Genomic DNA, 13208 nt, shown 5'->3' on the forward strand with positions numbered 1-13208 from the left:
TTCTAAGGAGGTGGGTTATTCCAAGGTTCTCAATTCTTGGCGTGAATAATCTTGGAAGACTAAAAAGGAGTCAGCTTCTTTGACAGGCACTGTTATAGATGCTGCTGGGGTTTGGTTTTGCTGCAGAGGCCCCATCATCTGTACCTAGTGCTACCCAAGGGCCACAAAACCACCGAATGATGCTGCAAAGACCAACTGATAACCAGGTTTTTGCCATCTGTTTAGGTGGTACTTTTTGGTTTGGGGGTGGTATTTTGTTTGGTTGTTTCTCCTTTGTTTGGTTCATTCACTGGTTCTAATGATTGATTCTACAATTCATGCTACAGTACTGAAATACAGGTGTGAAGTAAAAATTAAGCTATGAACCTTTGCAATAAAATGAAGCTCATGCTCTATTAGCGGGCCCTGAGAAGAACACTGTTCTTCACTGCCAGCACCGTGAGGACCATAGTCCAGGAGATCAGAGATAAAGAAGATAGAAAAGTTGGCTTCAGGAGGTCTTGCACAAGCTATGTCTTATGTCGAGCAAGTTTTAAGAAGTATACCATCTTGTATACTATTTGCAGGGGGGAAGTAGGACAGAGCTAGCAGAAAGCTAACAGACAACAGGACAAGTCAGCAGGAAGCCAATCAAGCTGCGCTGCACAAGGGGAACACAGGGCACCACAGGGCCATCATAGTCCAAGCTCACAGAGTCCTTGGGACTGATAACCTTAGTCTCTTCAGTGGAAAAGCCAAGTTTCCAGGAACAAAACTTTCAACCTAGCCCCAGTCTGCCCCTGGGCAAGGACACAGAACTAGGTTTGTTTAGTCCTCTGATGGGGACATCTGAGAAAGCTCTCCCCACCCACTGGCATTCAAATAGGAGGACTGTTGACTCTGCTTCTAGGTACTGCTTCCTGCAACCCAGTTCATCTCAAGGCTTACTTCAGCAGCAGAGCTGAGCATCCACAACCTCCTTCCCCTTGGTGGCATTCTCCTCCCCAAAGTATTTAAATCTGTTCATTGTAAAGATGATCAAACAGGCACCTCCGTCCCTCTTTTAGCTTCTAACCCAACTCCTTCCTCAGGTGTCAAGCTTCTAGAGAAACTTTCCTAGGGTATACAACCATCTGGTTTCCACATCATTACTCTCTAGAAACTGTTGCAACACAGTCTGGTACTTTGTATTTAATTGTTTGCCCCACCAAAAAGATTCTTATTGTTCTAGGAGCAAACCCTAGTGTATACCAAAGTTATTTTTGTGAACTTTGCCTTCCAAGTTATCCCTGTTTGGCTAAATAAAGTTGTGGGAATACCTGGGAGGGCAGAAGTGAGGTAGGCAGAGCTAAGGTTTGAGGGTTTGGAGGACAGAAGGATCACGGGAAGAGAAGAGAGAGGGACAAGAGAGGAGAAGAAGGAAGCATAAACAAGAAATCATGGTTAGCATAAAGAAAAATCACGTGGCCCAGAGGAGATAGCTCTGAGGATCAGTGATGAAGAGAAGCAGCCCAGATGGAAAGAATATATAAGTATTTATAGACATTATGGGTGGAAAGTAGCCCGGGTAGGAAGAATAAACGCAACTGATGTGGGATGTGGGGCTGGGAGGTGGCAAGGTAGTTTAAGGGGGTTATATCTGCCCAGCCCCAGAGTTTAAGGCATATTAAAAATCTAACAGGTGCCTATGTCTTTTATTGATATAATAGTGGGTTAAGTAATAACTACCATAATAATTATAAATAATTATAGTAAATATTAATAACCAGATTTTCTACAAGAAGACACTGCTTGTCCTGTCAGTTATATGGGTCGCCACAAGGTTCATCACAGCCAGGGTGGACACTGCTGGCTCCCTGCAGTCAAGTGTGGTACCTGCTAGAGCAGGATTTCCTAATGCACTGTCTCAGTGAGGCTCCCTAGACCATTGGGTTGGTTCTCAGCCCCCAACCACAGGTGATGCTGCAGTTGTGTGAGCCGAGGTCCATAACCCCGCCCCCTTCTTGTTCCAAGTCTTGTAGAGCCCTTAAGAATAGGCCACCCTTCGACCCTCAGAGTCATACACTGTATGCTATTCCTCCTTAAAGCAATGTTCATATTTCTATGTAGCTATTCTAAAGTCTAAAGTCTTAAATATGCAGATTCCAGTTGACTGGACTTGGGCTGGGCTGTCTCTAGCACTCTCAGGTGTCTGGAAGGAAACCCCCTTTGGTAGCAAAACTTTTTGACCACTTCTCTCCACTCCGAACTACCCAGAAAGTCTTTTAGGGAAAGGATGGAACTGAGATGGCACCCGAAACATTACTCTCGTGCCTTACTAACTGTAACACCCACCTGCCTTGATTTGCCCCCTTTAACTGCTTCTTGGTTTAACCACCCTGGCATTCTGTACAGCACCCCTTCCTTTTTCACTCAACTGTCCTGCCCCTACGTCATCCCACTCATGCCCACAGAAAGAGGATGTGGGATTAGGGATAAAGAGTCCCTGGAGGGGAATGAGGCCGTTCAGAGGGGTAGAGGACTGGGTCCCAACAGGAGAAATAAAGTGGTGTAGTAGAAGCCCCTGGTGCAGACAGGGCAAGAAGTGAACCAGGAGGGTGAGAGGTCCCTCTTGCTTGTTTGGACCACATACCCAAGTTTGGCCCCTGTTTGGTAAGGATGGACTGCTAGTGGGAGTACACCTCTGTGACACTCAGTCCCCGAAGCACAGCACACAATTCCTGTCCCACGAAAACCCCACACAGACCCATTTCATGTTCCTCTCACCACCACCTACACGAAGCCTAGAGTTCAGACCCTGGGAACTTCAGCATTAACCTCTTGATGGCATGTTTGCATTCACCCTATCTCTTCTCTACTTCTCCGTCTCACTTGCACGATGTGGTTTGACATACGGAATCTTTATCAGCTACTCTAGAAACTTGATCTCCATTGAGTTTCATATTAAAATAAAACACTTATCCCCTTGTAACGTATTTGTTTGCCTACAACTGTAAGTCTTTGGGGGCAAGGCCCTTTATTTGCTGTTCCCTAAAACTAGGTTGAAGGTTGCATTTACTAAATATTCTGTAGGTACTATGTTTTTGTGTTGAAATGATTGTCGGCTGGGGTCGATTTTGCCTTGAAAGGGGGCTGTGGCGATTTCTGGAGACATTATAAGTTGTTGCAGGTGCTGGCATCCAATGGGCAGATTCGAGAAACCCTACTAGGCATGGAACAGCCAGTCCCAACCAGCAAAGAATGATCTGGCGCGGACTGTGTAAGGCTGATCCTGAGAAATCCTAAGTGCACTCTAGTTCGACTCCTGTAGCATACACTGAAGTAAACTCTTTAGCACTGGTAATGGATTCCAAGAACCGCAAGGGTCCTAGTCTTTCTTCAAGGGTTTCCTGAGCTTGTGGGTGCATTCCCATCTCCTGGAGACTTTGCTGAAGCGCAAGAGTCTGAACCCCCTCCCACGATTCAGATCAGAGCAATAGATTTTGCATCTCCGAAAGCTCTCCGGCAGGGCTGCGGTTGCTGGCGCCGGACCCACGCTTTGCAAACAGTTGCTGTAAAGACCGTCAGTAACCGCAAGGTCTAATCAAGCCTTTCCTACTCACGGCCTTAGCCGCAATCTGGAGGTGCAATGTTGCCCCCCCCCATCCCTCCTGGCTCAGTATCTGCCAAAGCGCCGGCGACTGGCTGTGCCTTTTATGCCACACATGCCACATTCCAGAGGCCAACCGGCAATAGGGGGCAGCTCCTCTCTGTCTCTCCCCATGCATTAACCAGTGACCAGGCAGAGGTCCAAGCCCTTGAACGGTGGGTGCCATCTTCTTTCCAGGATCCACAGGCCAGTCCTTGAGGACACCTGTTCAGGATCGGATCTGAGAGAGAAGCAGCTCAGCATCAGGAATGCTGGGTGTCAGCAAGGAGTCAACGGAAACAAATTCGTTAGAACGGTAGTTTCCAAAGGGTGGCGCTGGGACCATCATCGCTGGGTCTTCATCCCAGAGCTACATTATCTGAAATCACTTGTAACATGGCCGCCGTCTGGGTGATTCTGCTGACCGCTCGCTCAAAATACAGAAGTACCGGAAATAACCCTCCCCCCCGCCTCCCGCGCCCCAAGTTCAAGATCTCTCGGGGGATGTGAACTGTCTTCCTTCCCTGCCTGTATATAGGGACGCCCACAGCAGCATTCCCACTACAAAGGCCTTCCCTAGGGCATCTGTGCCCGACAGGAAAGAGCAATAGCACCTTAGCTCAATCTCTGGATTTCTCTGGCCTGCCAGGGTGCCTGAGGCGGACCACGGCAGCATACCCCTGGCTCGGTCACCTCGGGCTGGGGAAGGAGAAGATGTGGGCCGGCTCTTCTGGTGTACCCGGCTAGCTTCCCGCCCCGCGTTCCTGCGTAAACAGGCGGTTCCCTCGGCAACGCCTGGAACCCACGTCAAGGTTCCACCAGTCCCGGGTGGTGACCGCCCCGTTTTGGGCGAGCCCCACCCACTCCCCTTGGCGGCCGCTCCGGGTCCGCACATCCTTTCACCCTGCTGCGGGATGAGCAAGAGCGGTGGCCCGCGCGGGACCCCATGGAGGAGCAGGCGCGGCCCCCGGGCCGCCCGCCCGCGAGCGCAGCCCTGCCGAGCAGCGCGCATCCCGGCGGGGACGCTTCCGCGGCCACCGCGGCGGCGCTGTCCTTCAGCGCCGTAGCCACCGTCGCGCTGGGAAACCAGAGCGACCCGGGCCGGCCGGAGGCGGCGGGGCCCCGGGGACGGGCGCCCGTGCTGTGGCAAGGGGCGGCGGTGGCCGCCCAGGCGCTGGTGCTCCTGCTCATCTTCCTGCTGTCTAGCCTGGGCAACTGCGCCGTGATGGGGGTGATCGTGAAGCACCGGCAGCTGCGCACGGTCACCAACGCCTTCATCCTGTCCCTGTCGCTGTCGGACTTGCTCACCGCGCTGCTCTGCCTACCCGCCGCCTTCCTCGACCTGTTCGCCCCACCCGGCGACTCGGGGCCCTGGCGCAGCTTCTGCGCCGCCAGCCGCTTCTTCAGTTCGTGCTTCGGCATCGTGTCCACCTTCAGCGTGGCGCTCATCTCGCTGGACCGCTACTGCGCCATCGTGCGGCCGCCGAGGGACAAGCTGGACCGGCGGCGCGCCCTGCAGCTGCTGGCCGGCGCCTGGCTGGCGGCGCTCGGCTTCTCCCTGCCCTGGGAGCTGCTCCGGGCGCCCCGGGAGCCGCCGGCTCCACAGAGCTTCCATCGCTGCCTCTACCGGACGTCCCCGGACCCTGCTCAGCTGGGCGCCGCCTACAGCGTGGGCTTGGTGGTGGCCTGCTACCTGCTGCCCTTCCTGCTGATGTGTTTCTGCCGCTACCACATCTGCAAGACCGCGCGCCTGTCGGACGTGCGCGTGCGGCCGGTGACCACGTACGCGCGCGTGCTGCGCTTCTTCAGCGAGGCGCGCACGGCCACCACCGTGCTCATCATGATCGTCTTCGTCATCGGCTGCTGGGGCCCTTACTGCTTCCTGGTGCTGCTGGCTGCCACCCGGCAGGGTCAGGCCACGCAGGCCCCCTCGCTGCTCAACGTGGCGGCTGTTTGGCTGACCTGGGCCAACGGGGCTATCAACCCCGTCATCTATGCCATCCGCAACCCCAATATTTCCATGCTCCTGGGGCGCAACCGCGAAGAGGGGTACAGGACGAGACGCATGGATGCTCTCTTGCCCAGCCGAGGCCTAGGTTTGCAGGCCAGAAGCCGCAATCGCCTTCGAAATGGCTGCGCCAACAGGCTCGGGGCTTGCGGCGGGATGCCTTCTCCCAACCCGGCTAGCGGGTCAGGAGGGGAAGTGGTCATGTGGGCCCGCAAAAACCCGGTTGTGCTTTTCTTCCGAGAGGGACCACCAGAGCCGGCTACGGCAGTTGGCAAACACCATAAATCTGAAGCTGGGGACAGCAGCCTCTAACAAGCGTTGGGGTGGACAGTTTGTAATCGCGAATTTCCACCCCTCTCGTTTGGTGACGCGGGGAATCCAGGGAGAGTCGTGGATTTCATCAAGCCAAACGTTCGAAACCAGAAAGACAGAAGTGGGAGGGGTACCGCTTCATTCTCAAACAATAAGGGATGTGAAAGAACGCCCCCATTCCTTCAAAAGTGCCAAAGGGGACGTGAAACGCAAAAAAAGCAACGAGAATAAAATTCACAGTCACCGAAGAGCTCAGATAACAGGACCCGCACTGTGAAATAAAAATCATTGAACCGAACTTAGCAGATCTCTTCAAACACTGTTGTTTCGGATGAACCGAGACCCTCGGATCTGCTGAAGCTCCCTGCACTTCACCAGCATTCAGCAAACGTCAACGTCTAGAGCACGTGCGTCTGACCCGCTTGCCTTGGGTGCTCAGAGCAGACGCATCATTACAGGGATTGGTGCGCGCCCTTCACCACCGCCATCCCCCCCCACCCCCGGAATTTTTTTGGTGGGAAATTTTAAATTCAGAGTCTATTTTAAACCACGTCAGGGTTTTTTGAAAAGGTCGTTTATCATTAGGTGTGATTCAGCGCTCCGAAGAGCAAATGACCATAATGTGGTTTTTTTAAACACAGTATTGTACGAAACAGACCCAAAACCCCACAATAGTCCTTCTAAACTCATTTCATCCCACAGATTATCAGTCTTGGGAAAACCGGGCCCTGTTTTGATAGCTTGTATGGACGCCAAATGTTTTCAGTACAAATGATAATAATAACTTTCATACTAGAAAAATCTTTGTTGGGGTAACTTTTTCTTTTTATAGAGCCTAAACTGTACTTTGAAATCAAACTGCTTGAATATGGTGAATGATGCTAAATATGGATGTAGGGAGATATATTATACATACATATCATGCAGACAGTACCGGCTTTCCTGCTTAGCCTTTAACTGCCAAATGTGATTCCAAAAAGGAATTTGAAAACTATCATTCCTGGAATAGCCATAGAAAATCGTAAGAGGACATACTTTCCATTTAGAAGTTTGGGTACTTTCAGTAACAGATTGCTGCTTTCTAGGTATGGCTTGTGTAAAATATTACATTCATCATTAGAAAGATAATTGGTGTGGGGTTACGAGATGGGATATAAGTTCGTAGGCAGAAGGCTGAAGAGATACCTCAAGCAAAATGAAAATATTTTTAGGGAACTTGCAAAAAAAAAAAAAACAATTTTTTTACGATAATTCAGAAGCACAGTTCATGCTTTGTATATGTGAAATTTCTCATGTTGAATGTAACTTTGGGTTTTCTTTCCTCCCTGGATTTTGCTTCTCTTTAATCCAGGATTCCGTAGCTTTAGCTGAATGAGCACTTTTAAAAGTATGAAAACACATCATTACTGTGTAGATTTCATTGTGAATTAGACAGCATTATTTTTCCTGTAAAGCATTTAAGAGGTTCACGTCTATGTGAGTGTCTGTGTGACAGGTGAGTGTAAAACATTATTTTGTAATCCAAGATGGAAATGCATGATTCCTGTCTTGATGTGCAAAAGATGTTTCCATTTTTCTTATACTCTGGGCATCACCACTGGCAGAGGTGTGTAAACTATCTGGGCATGTTATTGCTACAGTCAATGTAGCACAGGGCGATGAGGGAAAGCTCTCCTTTCTAAAGACTATTATAAGGTCACAGGCTTAATGCAGCCAGATTCTGGGATTTGAGGAGAAATAATAGTCTTGGCGTTATAAAGTTTATAGCACGGGAATTCTTTTCTTGTAGAAAGATTATGTGATTAGATGAAGGGGTCAAGCTTGTTACATAGTGGGGGGATCACCCACAAAGAACTGGAATCAAGCAGTAGATATAACACAGGGGATGACTACAGGGGATGACGCCTAACAGATCAGGAGCAACAGGCTGACGGTTTGAGGGGTTTTAAGGAAGGAAGGGCATTCCCCGCTACCTTGTCGGGGAAAGGAAAATTTAGGAAAGCAGTGGTCATGATAGAGGCCATTCTAGAAGCCTTTCTGGTAGTGGTTCTCAGAATTGTAGCTGGCAATAAAGAGGGAAAACAAAAAGTGCCTATTTAAGTCAGTGAACAGCAGGTATGTGCCTCGTGCGTGTGTGCATGCATGTGTGTGTGTGTGTGTGTGTGTGTGTGTGCGTATTGATCTTTTGTTTGGGAGAAGTAAGATCTGCCCTGAAATCTGCTTAGCGGTGTAGCCCTTGTTCTCTTCTCTGTGGACTGGCTGGGAAAGCAAGGATGAGAAGTTGTGCTTCCATGACCACACTCCTCTGTCACTTTACTTTCACTTTATCCAAGGGCGGTCTTCTTAGAGCCGCCAACAGGTGCACATCACAGAGCCTGCGGACGGCCTTGTGCTTTGTAAGAACCCCCACAACCCCGACTCCTGTTAGAAGGGAAGGGAAAGCATGTCCTTTTCTCAAGAGTCCCAAGGAAAAGAGATGAAATCGGAAGCAAAAGCTATATTCATAAAGGTCAGCCACTAGACTGCCCTCCATAAATATTTAAAAGCTGAGACAGAATGGCTTCCAGTAAAGCTAAAAGTTAGTCTTCCTCATGTTTACACCGGCATGAAATTAGGTGGCCTAGTGGGAGAAAGGGAAAAGGGGGCTATGGAACACTGGGAAACATTAAGGATTACACAGTGTATAAAGGGCATAATACAACCCATCAAACTGTACCTGTTCCTACTTTATCTCACTTGGTTTGCAAAGGTAGTTACTACTCAGCCGTTAAGCAAATTGGCCTACTTAGTTGTCATAGCAACCTTGCGGATAGGGCCCTGGTTTCCTTGACCCTGATTCAACAGGTGAGAAATCTGAGGAGCAAAGGTTCAGTGTGACTTGTCTGTCCGATGTCACACAGCCAGCAAGCCCCAAATAGGAGATTTGTAGCTGATAAATGTTGACAGAAGAGTCCCTCTCAGCACTGTGCTGTACTGCTTCCCTCATTTGTGGGAGACAGTGGGAGCAAGCAATGCAGGCAGCTATCAAAGGAATGGGAACTAGAGATTGTAAATTTCAGAGAGAGTGTATGTTTAAGATGGAGGGCAGCTGTGTAAGATATGTGTTTTTGTTATTTGTTTTGTTTTTAGTTTTTTAATGTATGAAGGACATTTTCTGAAATAATCTTAATCCTTGGTCTAAGGGCCCCAGTCAGCCATAGTCTCCATTCCTGCTCCAGAGAAGATGAGCAGAGTAGGAGAAAACATTTAGAATTTCCAGTATGTTCTCAAATATTTCATCAACCATAACAGCTTGCTTGATGACCTTTGCTCCTACTTTACAAAAATAGTATGTACGTGAACACACGCATATACGCACACACATATATACACGAAGAATTAAAGACTGATATTTCAGTCACCAGGTTAGTAACAAACTAATGTGGATTTACAGCACTTCTCAGAAGGCAGATCACATCTCAAGCTCGGGAATGTCATTCTCTCAAACATCCCCGTCCTCTGGCATCCTCATCCTCACTGCAACATCAAATCCTGGTTGTGAACTCTCAGAGCCTACTGTCTCTCACATGAGAAGGGAAAACTCTTTCCCATCTGCCCTAGTTACTTATATGGTGTGATAAGACCCCATAACCAAGGCAACTTATAAAAGGAAACGTTTATTTTGGGGCTTATAGTTCCAGAAGGTTAGAATCTATAACCATCCTGGCGAGATGGCAGTAGGCAGACATGGGAGTGAAGCAGTAGCTGAGAGAGAAACCTTGTATCCTAACTCACCAGCAGGAAACAGAGAGAGGTGTCTGGGAATGGCTTTGGGCTTTTGAAATCTTCAGGTCCTCCCCCAGCAATACACTTCCTCCTACAACGCCACACCTCCTTGTCCCTCCCACACAGTTCTTCCTATTGGGGACCAGATAGTCAAACATATGAGCCTATGGGGGCCTTCCTCCCTTCTTTCTTCTCTCTCTCTCTCTTGCTCTTGCTCTCTTTCTCTCATCAGATAAACTCATCAAAAGAAAGGTCTATCATTTTACAGTTGATCTAAGTCATAATCTACAGTTTCAGGGGCACAAGAAAGTCACTATTTTTTTCTTCAATTCACTGTTTTCTCCGATCCTTTATTCTGCCTGAAAGATTAGTTCAGACTTCTGCATAGGAACCTAATCAATGCCAAGGCTTGGTGGGCATGATTCGCTCACCACTGGTCACCCATCCACACTGGTGTCTCGGGGCATCCATCGATCTGTCTCTGGCCTTTCACTCACACTTGCTGCATAGTCATCCCCACTGCAGCCCTGAATTCTCTTGATTCTAACCTCAGGACGTAACAGAAGACAGGATGTTTCTTAGAGAAAGCTTACTGATATGCTGGAGAGATATTGAATCTGTTGCATTTGAATTATGTCCCAACATTTTTCTGCTGTCAGACAAGCTTAACAGACATTCTACCAACCCTAGGCAGGACTATCCAAGAGCTATCCAACAGCTCTCACCTCCCCCAGCCCCCTGAAATTAGCATGATAATTACTATGGAAATTTCCAGAAAAGGCAAAGTCATGGGTTCTCAGCTCCTCAGCCATCTGGGGAACTAAATTCCAGGTGAATGCAGCCAAATTTTCTCCTTCCACCACAGATTCCAAGGTCAGAGCATGGATGTTTTTACCTCAGTTGTGCTGTAGGGAAAAGAGTAGGTCCTGGCTGTTTTCAGCCCAGCTCACTTTTAGGATGCAGTCCTAATTTTAGTGTAGACAATCTGCGAAGGCTGGAGACTACTTTTACTATGCACCCTTACTCTTAAAATAAGTTTCCTTATAGGGTACCTGTGCCACTCTCCCTGCCCCCATTCCAGCACTGGGTAGCTCCAAGGATAAAGACTGGCTTTGCACAGAGAGCTCCGAAGTTCTCCTCAAAGGAATTTGTTTGAAGCAGAATAAATATAGGTAAGCTCAGGTCTATCAGCATTCTCATAATCAACAAGCTTTGAGGTAAAAGGCCACTTACTTCCTAAAAGATAAATCACTGGCCAGCAAAGTTACCAGAGAGAACCACAGAAAGAGGCACGTAAGAAGAGCTCTGCTGGGTATGATGGCACACATCTGTAATCCCAACCCTCGAGGAGGCAGAGGCAGATGGATCTCTGTGAGTTCGAGGCCAGCCTGGTCTACAAAGTGAGTCCAGGACAGCCAAAAATAAGAGCCCTGCTGAGGAGTTAGAGTAAACACTGACTGTAAAATCAACTCCCTGTGGACTCAGATTGTGGAGCACTTTATGCCTCAAAAAAATGATGCTAATAATAGAGCGATTATCAAATTTAGTGACACAGAAACATTAAGTGTGATCAGAGAGAGGGACAACAGATTCTTACCAAGACCACCGTCGTATAGAAGACTGGGCACACTCAAAGCTGTGCTGAGGAATACCACAGGAGGCTCCACACAGCAGGCCAAAACCTGTCAGCGAGCAGTCTGAACACCTAGCAAATAAACGAGCAGGCAGCGGAGCCTGTGCTCAGACCTGCTGCTGGATTTTCCCAGGATTCACAGCTTTTTCTCCCTGACTGTGTCTAAATGGACTGCTTGCAACAATAGACGCATGACAAATGGACAGAAACAAAGAGTATAGATTAGATGTGGGATTGGAGAAGAGCAGCCACTGCTTGTGAGAGAAACCGGATGTCAGATTTCACGGACAGTCTTCAAGGCATCCATAGGAATATGTTCAAAAACTTAGTTTTTGTTTTTTTACTTTTTTGCCTGGGCTTAGATTGGGTATGGTGGTACACGCTTTTGATCTCATCACTCAGGAGCCAGAGACAGGTTTGTCTCTGAGTTTGAGGCCAGTCTGGTCTACATAGTGAATTTCAGACCAACCAGGGCTATATAGAAAGACCTTGTCTTAAACAACAAAAGTAACAACAAATTCTGGGCTTAAACAAGTAAAGAAGAAGAAGAAGAAGAAGAAGAAGAAGAAGAAGAAGAAGAAGAAGTATATTGACAATGTGTCACCATTATTGAATACCAGTAGAGATAGAAACCATTAAAAATATACATAGACATTCTGGAGTTGAAAAGTACAGTAACAAATTAAAATTTCACTGGAGGTGCTCAACAATAAATTTGATCTTGCAGAGAAAGAAACTGGGGGAGTGGGGGGGGTGGAATATAGTTCCAAAGAGATGTGAAGTCTGAAGAACACAGAGAAGATGAATGAAGAAGCATGAATACAAACTCCAAGACCCTCAGAGCATCACTAAAGAGCATCACAATGAAAACGAGAGAAGAACAGAAAATGTAGTTGAAGAAGCAGCTGAAAAACCTCTCCCCAGATTCATCTTTAAAAGTGAACTTCACATTCAAGAAGCTCAATGAACTGCAAGCTAAACACAAGGGGGGTATCCATAGACACACCTCAGTAAGAATACTGAAAGACAAAACAAAGGAAAAACAAAAGCAGCAAGAGAAAGACACACACAGAGGAAACCCAGTAAGGTAAATGGCTGATTTCTGTTCTGTTTTGTTTTTGTAGAAACAGTAGAGGCCAAAAGATGATAGGGTGACATATTCAAGAGATAGACAGGAAAACCTGCCGATCAAGAATCTCTGATATTCATCCTAGCGATCAACACCTGTCTTCGCTCCTTTTAGGCAAAGATTTTCACTCATTTTTATCTATGGAATACAATCAAAGGTATTTTTCCTTTAATCGTTTTGCTTTTATACGCAAAAGCTATCAGATTATGCTGTTCTGTGTATTGCTAGTTTTCAATTAACAAAACATCTTGGCAACTTCTTTATATGGCAATCTTGAAATTTTCCATGCTTTTTTGTTGTTTTAGTTTAGTTTAGTTTAGTTGTTTAGTTTAGTATCTACATGATGTTCTGGGTCTTTTAGGACATGGTTGTTACTCCAAATATGAAAGACTGTCGCCTGAAATACATCCTTGAGTGTTCTCCACTCTGCCTGAGCTCCCAGATACCTTGCCAACGAAGGCCTTTCCATCTGTCTGTTAGTCCCACAGTCTTCCGTCTCGCCCAGGTCTTGTGACTTGTTCCACTCATACAATCTATGCTGAAGGCATGTGGAAAACTCCCATGAAGAATTTTGTTTCTCCCTTTCTCTTTGAGTCTCTGGCTTACGAACTCCAGGGACTCGGGCTGCCCCGAGAGAACGTGCAATACTTCTTCCCCCCCCCCTCCACAATCCTCTTGTACCCGTCTCCATGCTCGCTTTGTACCTTTTCCTCCTCCGCAAATTGTAGACTTTCTACATTTATGTCACATACAC

At 47.6% G+C, this 13208-nt stretch overlaps 1 protein-coding gene across 1 annotated transcript; it reads left to right on the plus strand.

The window, feature by feature from the left end:
• The first annotated feature begins 4305 nt into the window (after window positions 1-4305).
• Gpr135 (G protein-coupled receptor 135) lies at window positions 4306-6213 on the plus strand. The gene has a single exon (XM_055595397.1). It carries the CDS (start codon window positions 4554-4556, stop codon window positions 5925-5927), a length of 1374 nt encoding a protein of 457 aa, XP_055451372.1. The 5' UTR covers window positions 4306-4553; the 3' UTR covers window positions 5928-6213.
• The last annotated feature ends 6995 nt before the right edge of the window (window positions 6214-13208 follow it).

The sequence above is a fragment of the Psammomys obesus genome, unplaced genomic scaffold (genome assembly GCF_907164565.1).
Source record: "Psammomys obesus unplaced genomic scaffold, mPsaObe1.curated_primary_1811, whole genome shotgun sequence".
NCBI classification, from domain to species: domain Eukaryota; kingdom Metazoa; phylum Chordata; class Mammalia; order Rodentia; family Muridae; genus Psammomys; species Psammomys obesus.

Bases quoted from the DNA above. Each gene is read 5' to 3' on its own strand.
- Gpr135 (XM_055595397.1), top strand. From the start codon at position 4,554: ATGGAGGAGCAGGCGCGGCCCCCGGGCCGCCCGCCCGCGAGCGCAGCC.